This window comes from Parus major, chromosome 27 (genome assembly GCF_001522545.3).
Source record: "Parus major isolate Abel chromosome 27, Parus_major1.1, whole genome shotgun sequence".
NCBI lineage: Eukaryota > Metazoa > Chordata > Aves > Passeriformes > Paridae > Parus > Parus major.
This window is the reverse complement of record NC_031796.1, coordinates 3,376,595-3,397,486: the sequence shown is the minus strand read 5'-3', so window position 1 is coordinate 3,397,486 and position 20,892 is coordinate 3,376,595. Positions and strand designations below refer to the sequence as shown.

Genomic DNA, 20,892 nt, shown 5'->3' with positions numbered 1-20,892 from the left:
GGAAGATGACTGTCAGGTAGCTCCATGGGGTTCTCCATGGAAGATGACTGTCAGGTAGCTCCATGGGGTTCTCCATGGAAGATGACTGCCACCTAGCTCCATGCCCCTTGCAGGCTTTTGAGGACATCTACATTGAGCGGCACAAGGTGATCCGCACCATCCTGGAATACGCAGACAAGGTCTTCTCCTACATCTTCGTCATCGAGATGCTGCTCAAGTGGGTGGCCTATGGCTTCAAGGTGTACTTCACCAATGCCTGGTGCTGGCTGGATTTCCTCATCGTGGATGTACGTGATAAGCAGGGCCAAGCCAAGGGGCTTGGGGGCATTAGGGGCTCTTAATGAACCCAGATTGTATTTTAGAGGATAATGGGGTGGCTGTGGAATGAGGGCTTACACCATTACCTAAAATAATGGTCCCCCATAGGAAGCAACACTTCATTCCTGGTGGCAGGAACCTTTCAAACCCTTCTGTTTTACACCCAAGCCAAGAACAGCCCCTGAAGTTCCACCAGGCCCAGTAGAGCTGTAAAGGGACACAGGGTCTCCCAAATGGTCCATGACGGAGCAGTCTGTCCTTTCTGTGCCCCACATCAGTTCCACCCTCACATTCAAGAGGTGTCAGTCTGCCCCATCCCTGGCAGTGCCCAAGGCCAGGTTGGATGGGGCTTGGGGCACCCTGGGACAGTGAAAGGTGTCCCTGCCTTGGCAGGAGGTAGGACTGGATGGTCTTTAAAGTCCCTTCCAACCCACACCATTCTGGGATTCTGTGATTCTTGAGGTGTCTGGCCACCAGGGACCCCAAGGACTCAATGTCTTTGCCCCAGGGCTAGAGGATGACAACCAGCCTGGGTGACTGGGGAGAGAGGGAAGGGCAGGAGCTGCAGTTGTGTTTCCATCTGAGGCGCTGCTGATCACTTGGGCTCCTTGCAGGTGTCCCTGGTCAGCCTGACAGCAAACTGGCTGGGATACTCCGAGCTGGGAGCCATCAAATCCCTGCGGACATTGAGGGCTCTGCGACCTCTGCGTGCTCTGTCCCGGTTTGAGGGCATGAGGGTAAGTGTGTCCCCATGTGCTGCTGGCCCTGACAGAGCCTTCAGCAGTCCCCTACATCACAGACATCCCAGTTGGTTTTCAGGGGCCCCCAAATCGGTGGGATCAATGCTAAGGTACCTTTGGTCCAGTCTGACCTCACTCAGTGCTGCTGGGGAGGGCAAGGTTGGGGCATGAAGGTCCCATCCAGGTCCTGCAAGGTTTTTTCTCTCCTTGCAGGTGGTGGTGAATGCCTTGCTGGGTGCCATCCCCTCCATCATGAACGTCCTGCTGGTCTGCCTCATCTTCTGGCTGATCTTCAGCATCATGGGGGTGAACCTGTTCGCAGGGAAGTACTACAGGTGTGTCAACACCACCACGGGTGAGCTCTTCGACATCAACGTGGTCAACAACAAGAGCGACTGCATGGCCCTGCTCCACACCAACGAGGTCAGATGGGTCAACGTCAAGGTCAACTTCGACAACGTGGGCTTGGGATACCTGTCCCTGCTGCAGGTGGTACGTCACAACATCGGGTGTCACCGTCCAAGATGTGTGGAGCAGGGCACTGAGATGAGCATCAGGACTAATGTGGGATGAGGTTTCTTAGCTGCTTCTTAGCTCCAAAGCTGGTTTTTAACACCAAAAAAGCCTTTAGGAAGGGGTTTCCTCCTAGCCAAGGAGGAAAAGGGACAGGGTAGAAAAGTGGAGCTGCTACAGATGGGTGCAGACAGGGAAAAGCAGCCCCTGCACAGCACAGGGTGCAGGAGTCAAGGCTCTGTCTTACCCCTGCACCCCTTTGGAAAGTTCAGTCTGTAGGCTGTGGGACTTTGTGTGGGGTGGGTGACGACTGGAAAAAGGGCACGTGTGTCCCCTGCAGGCAGTGGGTGAACACACCCAGGTTCCACTGAACTCCCCACAGCTGGGCAGGGCAGCAAAGGGGAACTGCTCACCACATCTCTAACAAAAATATAGGTGTGGGCTCCATTATGAGGCAAACTCCCATCAGATCCAGGGGAACTGGTGGCTGCAGAATCAGAAAACAACCCCAGCTGATGACCCTGCTTCTAAATTCAGCTTCCTCTTCAGCCTTCTTGTCCCATCAGATTCAGGAAACATGATGTGCAGACCTTTTGTTTAACAAATCAGCAGCAAAAGGCTGTAAGAGATGCAGTGGAGATCCTACAGAAGGTTTGGTGTAGTCTCCCCCCCCACTAGGATGGAATTCAGCAGAACCAGAGGAAGGATATGGAGGTCAGGACTATGGAGATGGCAGAGTTTGGACTGGAAATGAGGCAGCTGTCCCTGGCACAGCTCTGCCTTTGGGGAAAATGACTTTGAAGTCAAAGGGAGAAAAAAGTCAATTGCTTCTTTTCCCTGCCTTGTTTGCAGTGGTGTTTTGGGAAGTCACTGGTAGCCTCAGCCCCAGAATGGTCCTTGCACATTCACATGGGAATTTCCATATTTCTGGGACGTTTTTCTTGTGGATTCAACTCACATTTGTCTCCTGCCATTCCCACAGAGAAGCTGGAGTACTCAGAGCTAAACCACAGACATGCACCCATCACCTTCCCTTTCTTCCCAGCCCCAAACAACTCCCAGAAAATACATTTTTCTCCACTGCCATAGAGTCACAGAATCCTTTATGTTGGAAAACTCCATGTCTGACCATTCCTGTTCCCACAGGCAACCTTCAAAGGCTGGATGGACATAATGTACGCAGCCGTGGACTCGCGTGAGGTGAGGCGACACGCAGGGACACATTGCTGATTCCAGGGGTGGATTCCCCTTGGCAGACTGGGAACAGGATCCCAGAACTGAGGCTGAGATGGATCCTTGGCTACAGCAGCACCTCTGGCTCTGCCTTTTGGTGCTGGGGACTGCCTGCATCCCACCCATGACTTCAGCCAGGACATGGGCTACAGGGTGGAGAAACCCCCAGAATGTATCAGCCATGGAATCCCATCACAGTTTGTGTTGGAAGTGACCCTAAAAACCATCCAGTGCCTCCCCCTGCCATGGGCAGTGACATCTTTCACTATCCCAGGTTGCTCCAAGCTCTGTCCAATCCAGCCCTGGACACCTGGACAGCCACAACATCCTCCTGCTGAGGTGCACAGCCTCGAAAAGGGCAGCCATGTGTCCCTGTGCCACCCATGTCATTGTCACCTGTAGCCTGGCCCCACACTGGGCTCCCACCCTGCCCCATAGCTGGGGCTGAATCCACTCAGCTTCAGTTCCAGGGGCCAAAATCCCTGTTCTTCCCCCACTCCTCCAACCTAAAGGCTCATCCTTCTGCCTGCTGTGACATTGTGTCCTCCAGGACCCCTCTAGCAGGGAAAGCTCATCCCATCCTGGAGAAAGTGCCTGGTTTGCCTTGAGCAGTCAGTGGGTTATGAGAACAGAGCAGCCAGTGTTTAACCATTGGGTTCAGTGAGTTCTTAAAAGAACCCAAGTGTTTGAAGAGTGCTGTGCAAAGGCTGTGATCCATCCCCAAATGTGTCCCTACTGTTCTCCAGTCACACTGGGGGTCACCCCATACACCCACAGGCCTGAAGGGGTGGTTTTAATTGCCTTTCTTTAGCACACTTCCATCACCCTCTGAAAATCCCTCAGGCCTCTGTCCCACCTGGGGCAAAGCTGGTTTGGGAGAAAATCCTCCTTGTTCTGCCAAAAGCTTTCTTCAAAGTGGGGGAAGCCAGTGGGGTCACCTTGGGGTGCCTCTGATCAAACACAGAGCAGGATTAAGGGATGCTCCTTGGATTAGGAGCATTGTCCAGGGTTGTCAGGTGGTGTCACCCAACTGTGCTGGTGTGACAAATTAACCCACATTTTCTTTCCCTTCTCAGATACATTTTAGCCCTTGGAATACTGATTATTGTGAAGAAGCTCATTTGCTCATTAATATCACTGCAAAGGACATCCCTTCCCGTTCCCCAGCCGTGCTGTGGGACTGGGGGTCAGCATGTCCTTGTCCCTCAGTCAGTGTCACATGGATGTACCTTCCCATGGCTGCTCCTCTTGGGAACACACAACCAAAAGTTTTGCAGCAGCCACCCCCTGGCTCTGTCCAAACACCACAAGCCCTTATCTGAGGACTTGGGGACCCCCTTTTGGAACAGGGTCAGTCTCACATTTCCCATCTTTCCTGGCCAGATTGAAGAGCAGCCACAGTATGAGATCAACCTCTACATGTACATCTATTTTGTCATCTTCATCATCTTTGGTGCCTTCTTCACCCTGAATCTCTTCATCGGCGTCATCATCGACAACTTCAACCAGCAGAAGAAAAAGATGAGTATTTCCCAGCTCCTGAGGTGCTGCTCTAAGTTGGAGGGGACCAGCACAACGGTGGGGTGATGGGACCAGGGCCACCATGCCTGGGGCTAGGATGGATCCCAGGATTCTTATCCCTTAGTGCTTCCTGCACTGGACAAACGGCACATGCAGCTTTGTGTCCTGGTCATGGCAGTTACAGAGGACTTAACTGATGGGTGCAGAGGGAGGAAGCAAAGGGAAGCTGTATTTTCTCTTGCCTGGGCCATCACTTTTGTTTTCTTTTCCCACCCTGGGATCATTTTCCTATGCACAAGGTTGAGGCTCAACTTCTGCTTCCAAGCCAGTAGCTCAGGACTGACAGCCCTGAGCAGGGGGCAGGCGGAGGGTGGGCAGGGCCGAGCACTCTGGTGGTGCTGAGCACGGTCTGCAGGACACAGAGAGGACACACTGCTCCCAGCAGGATCTCTGAGGGGCTGGATGGTGGGAAGGGACATGGTCAGACACACTTGGTGGGAAGAGAATTCCTGAGACTAACAGCAGTGACTCCCTTTATACTTTGGAGGCAAAGACATCTTCATGACGGAAGAGCAGAAGAAATACTACAACGCCATGAAGAAGCTGGGCTCCAAGAAACCCCAGAAGCCCATCCCCAGGCCAGCGGTATGTTGGGCTCTTCCTCCTGGAGTGGAGCACACAGGGAACGCTCCAAGCCACCAGCTGTCCCAAAGGGAATGAGAAGGGTCCATTTGCCCTGTTGTTACTCTTCAGACAGGACCTGGCCAAGAGCTGGGACATCAGAAGAGGTTGACGTCAGGCCACCTCCTTTGTGTCTGCTCTTTAGCCCTTGGTCTGCTGGCAAGGGCAGTGATGGGGCTTCTTTTGCAGGAATTTGGGTTTTTTTCTAGTTTGGTTTCCAGCTCCTTTCTCTCTGGAAGGGAGCTGGGCTCAGCTTTCCACCCCCAGAAGGGACCCTGGTCTGGCCAAAACATTCTCAGTTGTGATTTGGGAGATCCTTCTCATGTGTTAATTTGTGCCCTATTAGCTGTGGGTGTAATTAGCAAGTGATTTTGCCCTGTGCCCAGCTTCTCCTGGCTGTAGCATTCCCAGGTGTGCTCCATCCGGAGAGGTGCTGGGAATTCTCCCCCCATAACTTTTAAGGCTCTGAGAGCCATGCTGGCCACAACCCTGAGGTTTCCACACTTGTAAATATGGTTCCTTCTTCTCTTTCTGTTGTTTTATTTTTGTGTCTGTCACATGTTCCCACCTCTCCTCTGCTGCTCCATCATCGCCCTTGTGTCCCTCACTGCAGAACAAAGTCCAAGGGAAAGTGTTTGACTTTGTTACCAAGCAAGTGTTTGACATCACCATCATGATCCTGATTTGCCTGAACATGGTGACCATGATGGTAGAAACAGATGACCAGAGTGAGCTCAAAACCTCTGTCCTCTACAAGATAAACCTGGTCTTCATCGTCATCTTCACTGGGGAGTGCGTGCTCAAGATGTTTGCCCTGCGCCACTACTTTTTCACTGTGGGCTGGAACATCTTCGACTTCGTGGTGGTCATCCTCTCCATCCTAGGTGAGTCCTGCTGCTCCCACTGGTCCGTCAGGGATCCCACTGCACAATGAAGAGTGGAAGTGGAATCACCAGTCCACACCCACTGAGCTGTCACTGTTCCCCGCTTGCACCCGTCCTTTGAGCAGGGCCAAGGCAGCAGGACCCTGAGACATGAGAGATGTGAGGCCACTCGGGGCCACCAGGCTGGCTCTGCTCCTCCTTGGTGTTATTTCCCTTGGTGTTCTCTTTTTCTGAAACAGAGCAGCCAGAGTTTAACCCTTGGGTCTGTCCTCAGAGGTTATTTTTTAATGTTTTCACTAGAGGAACATCAGGAGTGGCCTCACCTCACTGTGTCTGCCCAGAGTGGAGCAGCTTCCCTTCACCCCCTGTTGGTGGCACAGCAAACTCATCTGTCCTTCATCCCTCCACAGGTATTGTCCTCTCGGACATCATCGAGAAGTACTTTGTGTCCCCCACCCTCTTCAGGGTCATCCGTCTGGCGAGGATCGGCCGCGTGCTCCGGCTGATCCGAGGAGCCAAAGGCATCCGGACGCTCCTCTTTGCCCTGATGATGTCCCTGCCCGCCCTGTTCAACATCGGCCTCCTGCTCTTCCTTGTCATGTTCATCTACTCCATCTTCGGGATGTCCAACTTCGCCTACGTCAAGAAGGAGTCAGGGATCGATGACATCTTCAACTTTGAAACGTTTGGGAACAGCATCATCTGCCTCTTCCAGATCACCACGTCAGCGGGGTGGGATGGGCTCCTCAACCCCATCCTCAACAGTGGCCCCCCGGACTGTGACCCCGAGCTGGAGAACCCTGGGAGTTCAGTGAAAGGAGACTGTGGGAACCCCTCCATTGGCATCTTCTTCTTCTGCAGCTACATCATCATCTCCTTCCTCATCGTGGTGAACATGTACATTGCCATCATCCTGGAGAACTTCAGTGTGGCCACAGAGGAGAGCAGCGAGCCTCTCTGTGAAGACGATTTTGAAATGTTTTATGAAACTTGGGAGAAGTTTGACCCGGATGCCACCCAGTTCATCGCCTACAGCACCTTGTCTGACTTTGTGGACACCTTGCAGGAGCCACTCAGAGTTCCCAAGCCCAACAAGATCAAACTTGTCACCATGGATCTACCAATGGTTGCTGGGGACAAAATCCACTGCCTAGACATCCTCTTTGCCCTGACTAAGGAAGTGCTGGGAGACTCAGGAGAGATGGATGCCCTGAAGGCCACCATGGAGGAGAAGTTCATGGCTGCCAACCCCTCAAAAGTTTCCTACGAACCCATCACCACCACCCTGAAGAGGAAACATGAGGAGGTCTGTGCTACCAAGATCCAGAGGGCTTTCCGGAGATACCTGCTGAGGCGCTCGGTGAAACAGGCGTCCTACATGTACCGGCACAGCCAGGACGCCCTGGGCGAGGACGCGCCCGAGAAGGAAGGACTGATCGCCACCAAAATGCAGGAGATCTATGGGAACACTGGGACAGATGTGGAGACAGCCCCTGCCTTGGGCCTCGAGCCCATTCCCAGCTCAGAGACACCTCAGGATGCTCCTGAGGAAGCACAGGCTTGGGCTAAGGAACGTGTGGTGAAGGAATCGCTGGTGTAACACAAGGAGATTCCACCTCTGGCCCAGCCTAAAGAGACTTCATTTGTATCTCCTGTTCAAAGCTCTTCCATGCACAGATCTCTAGATCTTAGATATTGAGCTAATTTCACATATTTCAAGCAACCACCTTGAATTTCAAAGCAGGATCTCCTCCTGATCCTGGGTTTTACTGCCCACTGCACTTGCAAAGAGTTTAATTCTTTTTCTTATGAGAACTCAAATGTGAAATCTGTTGTCAGTGAAAGAGATACAAGTTAGTTTTGAAATGATCTCAGCACAGTAACAATGGTCTTTAGACATGAACAGAAGAGTATGGTTGTCCTTTCACTTAAAGTAATTATTTATTAATGTTATTTCACAATTAAGATATTTTCCTAGATTTTATTCTTCCAGAGTGCAGCCAAACAGTGAAAGATGAGCCAAGTGAAATAATATTAAGAATAATTATGGAAAACAGAAGGGTTTGTGAACAAAAATCTCCAAAGTCTTAAAGTAGCACCTTTCTTTTGAACCTCTGAATAAGCTTGATGATTAGTTTTTGTTACATACAAGAGAAAGTGCAATTATGTCTTAAAAATTGGTTTGCAAAGCCAAAGCATCTGCAGATTTGTTCTCAGGGTTAAATATCAGGTTTTCAAGGTCTCTTAATATGCATTGAAACCAGAAATCATTCAGGTCTCTGTAGGACGAATGTAAACACTGTTTATAGTTAAATGTTTTCCCATTTCCATCCACGTTTTGTGGCAGGAAAGCAATGGGCAAAGGCAGGGTTTGGAAAACATCCTCCAAGAATCCTCAGTCCCCAGGACAAAACTCTCCAGGGTTTTTTTCCTAGCCCTGCTGCAAGAGTGCTCTTGGTTGGAGTTCCAAATGTCCTCTTCCTTAGTGTTAATTAATGAGATGCACCCCCAGGGATCAGAGCAGATGTTTGAATGATCCTTTCCACGAGCTGCTTTAGGGGTGCCCTAAATCCCAGCCAAGCCCCAGGTGGCTGCATGTAATAACCAGTCCCGTTGGGGTGTGAATCCCAAAATCCTCAGGCAGAGCATCCTTCCCTGGGCTGGGGCTGCGGAGAGGCCCCGGTGGCACATTCTGGATGGGCCAGGCAGGTCCTCACCAGGAAACCTCCAGGCAGAGGAGCGTTTTCCCAGTGGGAAAAGGGATTTGCTGTTCTTCACACACGTGAGCAGAAGGAAAGTAGATTAAGGAAAATGGCCCTGGCACAGCTGTGGCTGCCCCTGGATGCCTGGAAGTGTTCCCAAGGCCGGGTTGGACAGGGCTTGGAGCAGCCTGGGATAGTGGAAGGTGTCCCTGCCATGGCAGGGGTGGCACTGGATGAGCTTTGAGGTCCTTCCAACCCAAACCATTCTGTGATTGTGTGAAAAATGGGGCAAAAGGCCCCAAGTTCACCTCTGACCACCTTCTGCCTTCAAGGGAAAAAAAACCCTCTTGAGATCAAAACAAAGATGAACCAAAACCTCTTCCAGTTCAAATAAGGGCTGCTCCTGAAGCCAAAGGCTCTTTTTTTTGTACTCTGATGATTCTCTTCTCTTCCCGGGCTGCTTTGGGCGCTGCCATCACGGCCAGGCCGGCCGGGAGCGGTGCTGGACCCATGAGCTGCCAGCCAGGTGGCAGAGCCAGGGACACTCGGCTCGTCCCGTGGCCTTGTGCTCTCATTTCCATGTCGATGCTCTCTGCAGCAGGAGCCTGAACTGCTGTCGCTGGCGTTTCCATGGGAAGCGCGCCTGGCACGGCAGTACCTGCCCGGATCGTGGTTCACAATCCATGCTGCTTCTACGTTTGTGTCGTCAGGTATGGGGAAAAGCCCCAGAGCAGGTTTTGTGTGAGCTAAAGCCGTTTTTCTTTGTACATTTCTTACAATAAACAACTGTAAATGATCTGTTATTACGATACCAGGTGTGCTGGGGTGTCTTGGGACAGGAATGTTTTCCCTGCACTGGGAGGGGTGAACACCCCTTCCCTTGGCTCCCTGTGCTTGGCCTTGGACCTGCCAACCTCAGCAGGACCCTGGGGGTCTCATCCTGCACAGGGGCCCCCAGGGCTGTCCCCCAGAGCTTCTGCTCTGCTCATCATCCCATCCCCAGGCCCCCGGTGCTGGCTGACACCAGGAGCTGCTGTGGAGGGTTTGGAGGAGGTTCAAGCCCCCGAGTTCCCCACACAGGCTCCAGCCCCACACACGTGGGAGCAGGTGAGCATCACTGGGAGAGGACAGGGGTGGGTGAAGGAGGTTCTGCGTCAGCCAGGAGCCGCCCCCGGGCCCCGCTGACGTCCCTGGGGGACTGCTCACCGCTGTTTTTGCTGCTGCTGGAACAGCTCGTCCCAGGGCAGGCGGGGGCTGCAGGGGAGGGGGCGCAGCCTGGGCACTGTGAAACCCAAACCCCAATGAATAGGGAAGGGCTGGGGAAGGTGGGGAAGGTGCAGCTGCCGGCTCTGCTCTGCGGGCCATGGAGCCAGAGGGGCCATGGGGAGGAGGTGTGGGGACATGGGACCCTCCCCGTGGGTTCCCCTACACCCCACGTAAGGGTTGCTATAAGCGCAGGGGTCTCCAGGACAGACCAAGCCCCTCTGTGCCTTTTAAGGGTGCCAAGGAGCCCTCAGGCAGCACAGGGGCCGATTTGGCCACTGACATTGCAAACCCTCTTCAGTTTGTGCCCCGCTCCTGGTTTTACCTCACAGGGCCTTCCCAGGCACCACCAGCATCCCAGCTCCCATCTGCAGCCCCAGCTCCCCCAGCTCCCCACAAAAACCCCTCCAATGCCTGCCAAGCACGTGGGCTTCCCTTTCCCTTTGCCCTGCTGGGACATCAGGGCCAGGCTCTGCTCTTCCAGCCAGACCCAGGGGTGATGGCAGCAGGGACTTGGCAGTGCTGTCCCTATGTACAGAACCAGGAGAAGGCACCTCTCCCATCATCATTCCCTCATGGAGCCAGTTTTTCCCTGGAAAACTTTATTTCTCCTGCTTCCTGGCCCTTTGCATGCAAAGTCAGGCTGGGGCTGGTTCCCAGCACCCATCAGATGCTCAGAACTGGCAAAAACCAACCCAGCCTGCAGAAGATGAAGGTTTGGGGATGCCCCAGGCAGTGGCACCGGGCTCTGGGGACCATGCCTGGCAGAAGAACCCAAAGGTGTTTTTCACTGGAGTTACAGTTCAGTGCTTACCCACAGCCGGTAATGAGCAACAACCAGGGGGGCAGAGCCTGGGGGAAACTGCTTTTTCACCAGAACTCACCCTGGGGGGGCTCCTTTTGCTTCCCTGGGGCCTGGCTCTCAAGGGTTCCATGGAGAAGGCTCTTGGAAGTGGCAAATGGGGTGTGGAGAAGGGGTGAGCATGGCTGGCACCCAAGTGACTCCTTATTTTGGCCATTTTCCCTTCTCATCTTCTCACTGGAAGTGCTCACAAAACATTGGATGTGGCACTTGAGGACATGGGTTTGTGGTGATCATGATGGTGCTGCTGAGCTGATGATCCTGAAGGTCTTTTCAAACCATAATGATTTTGTGACTGACTCACATTTCTATGATTTTACATTTCTGGACTCCCTGGATGCAGGGATGGGAGCTGGGGGACCCATCCCACTGCATCCCACAACAACAAGCAGCCCCACAAACATCCCCCATTCCTGCTGCAACTCTTGGCTTCTGGGCCACCATCAATCCCTGCCTGTCCCTTCCAGGCACAAACACCCTGGGGGGATCTGGGTGGAGCTGAGGAGAAACCCTGGGCATCGCCCCCACCCTGTCCCCCAGGGATGTGTCCAGGCAGCACCAATCCCATCCCCTGGGCACATCTCGTGCTCAGCCCTGGTTTGGCACCTCCTGCTTGGCAGATGGGCTCATGGCCAGCTCTGCTGCAGGTCCCCAGGGCCCTGGCCACCCCCAGGGAATACTGGCACCACTGGGAGCCAGCAGGGGACAGGAGGGCGGGCAGTGCCCAGGGACACGGAGATGGACAATGCGGAGGGACAGGAGGATGGATGGATGGATGGATGGATGGATGGATGGATGGATGGATGGATGGATGGATGGATGGATGGATGGAGAGCAGGGAGCCCAGCCCACAGGCACGGCCGCCCCAGCGTCTGCACCGCATTCAAAAGCAGCCCCGAGGGAAAGTCCCCAGCGGGGAGGATTTACATGAGCAGGAAAGGGGCCGTGCAGAGCAGCAGCTTTGCCATTTTTAGGTGCTGTAGGCAGGGTAGTGGGAGCAGCCGCTGCTTTTGCAGAAGCACAGGGTGGATGTTTCCCTGCCCTGGGCACTGGAATATGGCTGAATTGGGCACGAGGCTCTGGCTGCTCCAGGTGACCCTCTGGCTGCTGGCTCTGCTCACAGGTAGGCTCCAAACAGGGTTTGCACTTCAGAGCAAGGAGCCAGGACAATGCTGTGTCCCCTGCTCAGGGGCTTCCCCCCAGATCTGCCTCTCAGGGCAATGATTTTAATAATTTTAATAACCAGCATAATTTTAAGCTTTGTGCTGGTGTCTCTCAGTCCTGCTCTGTGCTGGGAGCCCCCCGGGGAGCCCTGGAGGGCACACAGGGCTCGGAGCCCAGTGCCTGCCTTGGCTTTGGCTTTTGCTTCCCTTGGGCCGAGCAGCCAGGACACGTTCTGGGGCACGCAGGTGGCTTTGGCCGAGTGAGTGCAGAGCCAGCCTGGCTGGGGCTGCAGGTGACAGGAAAAAAGGGTTGTTGAGGTTTTTTAACCATTTATTACTCTCAGAGGCCTGGGGACAGAGCTGGCACGTTGCCCAGCCACATCTCTGCTCTGTGGGGTTCAGTGCCCAGAAGCAGAGAAGAAATGGGAGGAAAAAGGCCTTTGGGGTGATTTGTGGGGTCTGTGAACATCTCTGCACTGTTCCCCTTGGAGAAGCAGTAACAAAGCCCAGGACACAGCTCCTGGCCCCTTCCAGCTCCTCTTGCCTGATGCAGGAACAGCTGCAAGAACCCAGAGCAGATCCCACCCTCAGAGGGAAACGTGTGCCCACGGGATAAAGGGCTCCTGTGGTGCCCACACAAGTCCAGCATGGATTCAAGGCTGCAGGGTTTGAACTTGGCTCTCATGATGCCTTCAGGGGAGGACAGGGGAAGTTCAGCCCACCTGTGGCTGCAATGGAACTCCTGACTTGGGGGGGTGTGCAGGCTTTCAGGTGGGGAACCAGCCTGGTCTTCCTTTGGAAACACCAACAGAACCTGGAGGGCAAAGCCTTGGCTGGTGGCACTGCAGGTGACGGGGACACACAGCCAGGGCACAGCCAGGACAAAGAGCATCTCCCATCCTGGAAAAAACTGGAATGGGGCTAGAAGGGAAGATTTGCCTGCAGAGGTGTCGGTGCAAGGACCTGGAAGGAGCTCTGGGGCAATGAGAGGAGCCCCTGTCCAAGCCAGGAGGTCCCTGCAGGCTGGGAGTCTGCAGGAGGGTGGCAAAAAGCTCAGGCTGAGGAACTGAACCTTTCTTCTTTTTCTGTTCCTTTTTCTCTCTCTGGGGATGGGGAGGTTTGCAGCTGCAGGGAAGTGCTGCAGCCCCAGCCCCGTGCCAGCTCCTCCAGGGGGTTTGGTGAATCTCCATCGAGAGGAGGGAGCTGGGCACTCAAGCAGGGCAGTAAACAGGGCTGGGCTTCCTGCCCAGCTGCAGCAAGAGGAACCAGGCCCAGCAGCACTGGAGCTGTGGGCAGGGCACCCGTGGGTGCTGGGGGGTCCCCAGCTCACCCTGCACTGCAGGTCCCACTGCACCAAGCCACAGCCCTTGTCCTGGGGGGCTGAGTGGCCCCAGGAGCTGGGAACACCCCTGGCCATCACAGGGCTCCGAGCCCAGGAATTCCCAGCAGGGAAGGGTTTCTGGTTGGTTCAGACAATGGAAATGCAGAGCTGGGAGTATCTGGAGTATTCTTGAGAGGCATCAGCCTCGGGAACCTTATAGAGTGCATGTTTCACTGGGGTATTGACCAAAAAACAAGCTGGAAAATTTTCAGGAGACAGGATAGAAATGGGAGGGTTTGTACCCAGCCCTGCACTGCCCCAGGTGTTCTCTCTTGTGGCTCCTCAGAGCTCCATCCATATGGAGTGGGCAGGGCACATCCATCCCACCAGGGACATCCTCATGGGCTCCTGGTCACCACCTCAGGCCCTCTCCTGTCTTGCAGGTGGGACCTCAGCAGACGAGACCAACACCGGGAACAGCACAGGTACCCTCAGACCTGTCAGGCCCTTCCCCTCTGTGTGTGTCCCCAGGGTCCCTCCTGTCCCCAGAGAGCCACTGTCCCACCACCCACAGCCCTTTCCCCCCACACAGGCCATTCCCAGGCTGTGATATCCCTCATGGCTCATCCCCAATCCTGCACCTCCCTCTCCCTCTGCAAAGCTGGATCTGCTTTGTCTTTCCTGAGCACCCCCAGGTTTTCCCTCTGCATTTGCTGCATGACCCAGTCTGGGACCAGCACTGGGCTTGTGCCATTGTCCTTGTGCCATTGTCCTTGTGCCATTGTCCTTGTGCCATTGTCCTTGTGCCATTTCTACCCATGGGGCTCTGAGTGTGACCTCTGCAACCCAAATGGGCTCTCAAAGTCACCACTATGGAACTAAAACATGGCCAAAAAATACAAAATAAAGCAAAAGGCAAAAAAAAAAAAAAAAAAAGTGGAAGCAAAAGAGAAACAAGCTGGGATTCTGCAGGCTGTAATTTTGGAGCTGGGATTAACTAAATGTGCACAGAGAGAGGTGGGAGCAGGACAGAAGTATTGGAGCAAAAATTCCCACAGAAAATTGGAGTTTCCATTAAAAGCAGACTTCCACCAAAAGCCTCAGATCTCATAGAATCACAGAATATCCTGACTGGAAGTGATCCACAGGGATCATCCAGTCCCACTCCTGCCCTGCCCAGGACACCCCCACAACCCCACCCTGTCCATCCCTGGAGCTCTGTCCAAGCTCTCCTGGAGCTCTGGCAGCCTCAGGACCATTCCCTGGGGAGCCTGAGATGAGGATAATTCACCAAAACCAAGCCGGATGCTCAAAAGCAGCATGAAAACGGGAAGCTCTTTGTTGGGGAGGTGCCGGGGGGCTCTCACGGTTGTGGCTGCAGTGACAGCCTTGTCCCCTGCAGGTGGCAGGTGTCCCCCGGTGTACCAGAACCTGCGCTACGTGGCCGTCAAGAAGAACATGCCCATCTACCTCATCTGCTACTCCCAGGAGCCGCAGATCATGCAGTGGTACAAGACAGCAGAGGACAGGGATGACCTCTCTGTGCTGGATCAGAACATGCCTGGCTACAGCATCGAGAGGACGAACGTTTCCATCAACCTCACCCTCTTCAGGACCAGCTACAAGGACAGCGGGATCTACGTGTGCGACAGGAAGGGTGTGGTGAAGAAGGAGCAGCTGCACTCGTGTGGGACAGAGCTCCGGGTCATGGGTGAGTGGCAGCTCCCCATGCTGCTGCACCCCAGGAGATGCTCTTTCTCCTCTCCCATTCTCCATATGAACCCCACATGGTGCTCTCACATCTCCTCCTCTCCCTGTGCCCGTGGGACCCTCTCCAGCCCAGCTGTGGGTGCTCTATGGCACCACAGAGGTTCTGCTCCTCACTGCCAGCCCCAAGGAGCAGCACGACCTCCCTGGGTCTGCCCTGCCATGTCCATCCTGCAAAAAACAGGATGTTCCTCTAATAAATCAGATTTGTCCTGCTCCTGGTGACTGCTGGGTGCTGCCCAAGGTGTCCCATGCCAGAGCTGGTCCCCGATGCCAATCCTGGGGGCAGCTGCAGTGCTCTGCTCTCTCCCTGGTCCCCACATCCCCCCTTTGTGACCCACTCTGGCCATGTTGAGCGAATCCCTCTCCCTGCAGCCTGGCACAGAGGTGAGACCTGGGCTCTCCCTGTGCTGTTGCTCCCAGGTACCACCAGCATCAAGCAGATCCAGAACAGGAACACTCTGAAAGACGCCATCATCATCATCCAGTCCATCATGCTCGTCATCTTCATCAGCATCCCCATCCTCCTCTTCCACGACAAGGCAAGTGACAGTGACTCCAGCAGAGGGGATGTCCCCAGCTGGGCTCAGTGTCCTGCAGCGCATCCCAGGGCATGGGATGGGTTTGGGGTCATGGATGGGAACGTGGATATCTGAAGTGGGAACAAAACCATCTCAATTGCTCTGTGGGGACTCAGTGGATGTGCCTGTGGAAGTGGTGGGACCTGGCCCAGGGGACCAAGGCTGAGGACAGGGGATCCTGGAGGGTGCCAACACCAATGTTTGACTCTCCACAGGGTGAAGAGAAGAAAAGCCCAGAGGAGGACCACACCTATGAGGTAATTAATGATAGCAGGACCTTCCTAACACCACCCCGAGCCTTGGCACAAGGGGTTGTGCTGGTTATCTGCTGGGGGGTCCAGCAGCCCCTTCCTTGGGAGGAGGATCAGGGCACCTTCCCAAATTCCACAGCAGCTGTGCTGAGCTGCCCAGGAAGCAGCCAGTGCACATCCAGCAGCCAACATCCAGCCATCTCCATCCTCTCTCCCTGTCAGAAGCTGCTCTGGTCTCAGGGGGAACAGGCTGGGAGGGTCCCCAGCTGGGTGTCCCAAGGGATGTCCTGTGCTGGAACCTCCTCCCATGTCCCACCATCCTTGCTGTTGCTGCAGGGGCTGGAGGTGGAGCAGATGGCCACCTACGAGGACATCACTCCTTTCCGGGACGTGAAGGCCAAGTGGGCGGTGGGGGAGCACCCAGGTGAAGAGTGAGGGGTCCTGCAGCCTCTGCCAGGCCCTGCCAGCCCCCGTGGGGACGGATCCCCTGGAGCTGCCTGGATCCTGGATCCTGGATGCTGGGCTGCATTCCCGAGCTGCAAACACCTGCACAGCCCAGCTCAGGGCTGGGAGCCTGCTGCCCTCGGGTGTTCACACCCAGGCTGTGTCACCGAGGCTGTCCCTGTCCCCACCCCACAGACCAACCCCTAAAGCCTCTGTAGAAATTAGGAGCCACCTGTGATCCCCCAGTAGCAAACTGGTCCCACAGCCTGGGCAGCCCCACGCCCAGCACTGAGCTCCAGCCTGGTCAGTGCCATGGAAGGACTGGGAATGAGGGCTCTGCTCCAACCCCACCGCCCTGGGAAGGACAGGACCGGGCACTGCGAGGACACTGCCAATAGCACCACGTGGGTGTTGTGAGAAGCAGAACTGGGGCCGCTCTTCAGCTGTCAAAGCTGTGTCCACAGGCCCAGCTGGCAGAGGTCTGAGGTAGAGGATCCCCCAAAAGCAACTCTTTTTCTCCAAAGACTATGGAAAAGCTGGGGAGAAAGGTCTCACCCAAAGGCTTGCTGCTCTCCAGACAAGAGCTGGCCCCTGTCACAAGGTCATCCCCATGGGGAGGGACATGCCTGACCTCAGAACATCTGGGAAAGTTGTAAATTGTGGGTCACAAACCTCCAACTGCTTTGGAAACTCTAATAAAGGTAATGGGTAAATCCTCATCCTGCTCTGTCCTGCCATGCCCATTCCAGGGGTGTCCCATAGCCCTGGTGCTGATTTCCTGGGAATCACGAGCAGCTTTTTGGGTCCAGCATAGCTGGAAACCAAACTTCACCTCCTCAAACTTCACCCTGAGGGCAGGCAGGGATGGAAACCAATGTGAGATGTGAGGCTCCCGTGGGGACCTCAAAAATCCCAAAACATCAGCCTGGGATTAGGAAGAGAATTACCAGGATCCAAAGCAGGAGAACAGGGTCCAGGACCAGCAGCTCTGCTCTCAGCTAGATATGGTCTTGAAGGAGAAGCTACAAAACATCTGGAGACTGGGTTTGTAAAGAAATGATTTTGGCATGGCAAGTGGTGGGCTCAGGGCCAGCCAGGCACCCAAACTGGGGCTGGGGGGGCACAGTGGGGTGGGGGTTTGGCTGGGAAAGGGTGACAAGGACATTGTGGCTCAAACTGTCCCTTCTCAGAGAGCCCAAGGCCTCTGTGTCCTGATGTTTCACAACATTTTGGGCTCCAAGAAGCTCCTGCAACTGCTCTGCACCCCAAAAACAGCCAGAGGAGGGTAATATTCCAAGTGAAAAGGGCTTTTCAGAAGTAACAGGATGGTTCTTTACCAGTAAAGAACCTCTGTAGGAAACTGGAATTCAATTTAAACAGCACAAAGAACAGAATTTTAAAATTTATTTTTACTAGTGAAATAGAACTACCCCAAATTAGTTCTGCCACATATATATAAAAGTTATTTAAGCATATTTTACTTATAAAATGGGTTAATTTAAAAAAGGAGCATTCACAGGGAGAAAAAAGAACTGGCTGTTCCTGGTTGCCACATTTGCCAAGATTTTAGGACTAGCAGAGCTCATCCCTCCATTCCTTGTTTTCAGTTTCCAAATGGAAGATGGAAGTTTTTTCTGGCCTTCACAGCTCCAGATTCCTCAGTTTTTCTGAGTGCAAACAACTCAGTCAAGTGACTAAACAGAATAATAGAAAAAATAAAGAAAATCTGCTGTTTGCACCTGGTGAGGAACCACTGATGTCAAAAGCAGTTTTTGTGACCCCAGTCCTGCTCTGCTCCTCCCTCAGCCCAGGGCTTTGGCCTCCTTTAAAATGGCACAAGTAAATAAATATTTCTGTAGTGTTGTTGGTTTATTTGAAATGCTTGGAGTAGTTTCCAAGGAGCCTGGAGATGGAGGTTGGTTTCTTTCTATATTGAGAGTGGTTTGTGTTTAAAACACATTTAATGTAAATAAATATTTCAGTATATACAGCCCAGGCTCTGTATTTTGTCCTGATTTCTGTCATCGAATGATGGAATCATTCAGGCTGGCAAAGCCCTCTAAGATCATTGTGTCCCCCAGCACTGCCAAGGCCACCACTGACCCCTGTCCCCAAGTGCCACATCCACACAGCTTTTAAATCCTTCCAGGGATGGTGACTCCAGCACTGCCCTGGGCTGCTGTGCCAGGGCTGGACACTCCCTTCAGGGAAGGAATTTTCCCAATATCCAACCTAAACCTCCCCTGGCACAGCTTGAGGCTGTTTCTTCTTGTCTTTGGGAGAAGAAACCAAGCCCCACCTGCCTACAACCTCCTTCCAGGTAATTGTGGGGAGGGAAAATCCCTGTTTTCCATTGGGATGCTCAGGCAGACAGGTGGGGCTGCAGTCCTGGGGAGCTGAACCTGTGGGTTCAGCCTCATCTTTCCACAGGAGTTCAGTGAAACTCAGCAGTTCCAACTCTGATAAATAATCCCCATAAATCTGAAATGGAATTTCCCCTGGAGCAGTGAGTTAAGAGAGATAATCCTGCACACCCTAAAGCTCTGCAGAGCTGGGCTGTGGCTCAGCAGTGATCCTTGGTCAGGATTCCCCCAGGCTGGGGATCACCGGGAGCCTCCAGAAAAAGCTTTTTCACTTATTTAAAAGCTTAGGGAAAGGTGGGTGGACACGGGGCCATCCTGAAAAGAACGGAGGGGATTTATCTCTTCCAAGGGATGTGGAAATCACGGAGTGTGATTCTGCTTTAGATGGGATGCTGTGGCTTGGGAAAGCAGGGATTGGAGAGCCAGAAAATGGATATTTGGGAGCCGCTTATGCAAGCTCGGCTCTGCCCGGCCCGGAGCTCCTCATGCGCCGCTTCTGCCTCATTTACTGCCCAGACAGCGCTGGGGACAAAGGCAGCCTCGGGCAGCCCTCGGCACAAATCATGTGGATTTATCCCCGCTGGCAGCAGCAGAGCTGAGCAGGACACGCAGGAGCTGCGGCTCATCCCTGAGCAGCGCTGACACATCTGAGCACGACCTGCTGCAGAAAACACAAAAACACGCCCAGATGTCGCCGCTGTGGGGTGACGGGACACCTGATAGCGGCAGGACCCGCTGTTCCCTCTGCTGCTGGGACTGACATTTCCCTGTGACACCACCGCGTCTCCAGCAGCAACACCCGGGGGCTTCTCGGAACATCCCTGCTCTGTCTCATGTTTATCGAGCAGCGCTCCTCTCTCTACTCCAGCAGCTCCAGCGGCTCCGGGGGTGATGCTGCTGCTTGGAAACCGAAGCCACAAACAGCAAAGCCGGGTCCTGGGGGAGCCAAACCAAGCTCCCGACACAGGACACCCCCTGAACACCAGACAAAGGCCAAACCGGTGTGGTTTGGAGAAATGGGGGCTTTTAGAGTAAAAGTCCTTTAAATACCCCCTGGAGCTGCCCATCCAGGTTCTGTTTTTCTCAAGGGATGGATGGGCTGTGTCCTCTCTTCTTCAAGGCCAGGCTGGACGGGGCTTGGAGCAGCCTGGGACAGTGGGAGGTGTCCCTGCCCATTGCAGGGCTGGCACTGGATGAGCTTTAAGGTCCCTTCCAACCCAACCCACTCCATGATTCTCTGATTCCATCTTCCCCATCTCCTCTTCCCCATCCCTCCTATCTCCTTTCCCCACCCTTACTCTCCTTAATCCCACGGTATTTCACGTTTGCATCTCAGGCAGGAGCAGGAAGGTGTTCATGACCAGGTTTTCCCAGAGCCTTGTCCAGCTGAGGATCAGAGAAAGCTCCCAGAGCTCTGGATTTGCACTGGGCAGGTTGGAATCCAAACCAGCACCAGGGCAGGACAGCTCCTTGTCACACCTGTGACAAACCAGCTCAGCAAAAGCGTTTGCTGAACTTTTGACATTTTGGGAGAAATTGGAAGCAATTCCTTGTCAGAAATAGGATTCATCTGACAAGATCCAGCCAGCTCTATCCCCACAAATAATAGAGAGGAAAACATCACAGAATTTTGTATCATATTCCTTTAGATTGGAAAAGGTTTCTAAGAGCATCAGTCCAGCCATTCCCCCAGCACTGCCAAGGCCAGCACTAACCCCTGTCCCTGAGTGCCACATCCACACAGCTTTAAATCCCTCCAGGGATGGGGACTCCAGCACTGCCCTGGGCACCTGTGCCACAGCTGGACAACCCTTTCAGGAAGAACTTTTCCTTAATATCCAACCTAAACCTCTCCTGCTGCCACTTCCTTTAAGCCAGAAATGTCCCATGCTGGCCGGTCAGCCCTGGGACCTGTGGGCCAAGGCTGCAGAGCCAGGCAGGAACATCAGGAGGACACAACCAATTCCACCATGATCTGATTTGGGATGAGTCTTGCTGTGATGAGGAAACTTTTAATCGCAATAAACAGGAGAATTATGATGAAATCATGGGGCACTGGTCTCATCCTGAGGCAAACAAAGCTGCCCAAGCTGCACATCTGTGAAAATGCCTGTGATGAGGTAGCACCACCGTGAACACTTGTGCATTTATGCAGGGGGAATGTGCAGAGCTGTTGTTGTGATCATGAACACACAGATCCATTTTAAACAGACCCCCTGCTATATAAGGGGGGGCTCCACAGTTTCCTTGACCAGATGAAAGGAGGAAACACTCCCAACCAAGCC

General features: G+C 53.8%; 2 protein-coding genes across 2 annotated transcripts in view; both read left to right on the top strand.

The window, feature by feature from the left end:
* SCN4A (sodium voltage-gated channel alpha subunit 4) overlaps positions 1-8,781 on the top strand; it is a 51,948-nt gene extending 43,167 nt beyond the window's left edge. The window contains exons 19-26 of the mRNA XM_015651419.1: positions 114-287; positions 933-1,055; positions 1,272-1,550; positions 2,718-2,771; positions 4,188-4,325; positions 4,866-4,970; positions 5,620-5,890; positions 6,301-8,781. Of these exons, the coding sequence (XP_015506905.1) occupies positions 114-287; positions 933-1,055; positions 1,272-1,550; positions 2,718-2,771; positions 4,188-4,325; positions 4,866-4,970; positions 5,620-5,890; positions 6,301-7,490 (2,334 nt within the window). The 3' untranslated portion in view covers positions 7,491-8,781. The remainder of the gene's footprint in view (positions 1-113; positions 288-932; positions 1,056-1,271; positions 1,551-2,717; positions 2,772-4,187; positions 4,326-4,865; positions 4,971-5,619; positions 5,891-6,300) is intronic.
* A 2,905-nt stretch (positions 8,782-11,686) lies between these two features.
* On the top strand, positions 11,687-16,963 carry CD79B (CD79b molecule). The gene is made up of 6 exons (XM_015651011.2): positions 11,687-11,840; positions 13,645-13,686; positions 14,604-14,912; positions 15,392-15,510; positions 15,765-15,806; positions 16,137-16,963. The coding sequence occupies exons 1-6, from the start codon at positions 11,747-11,749 to the stop codon at positions 16,233-16,235; spliced, it is 705 nt and encodes a 234-aa protein (XP_015506497.1). The 5' UTR covers positions 11,687-11,746; the 3' UTR covers positions 16,236-16,963.
* The last annotated feature ends 3,929 nt before the right edge of the window (positions 16,964-20,892 follow it).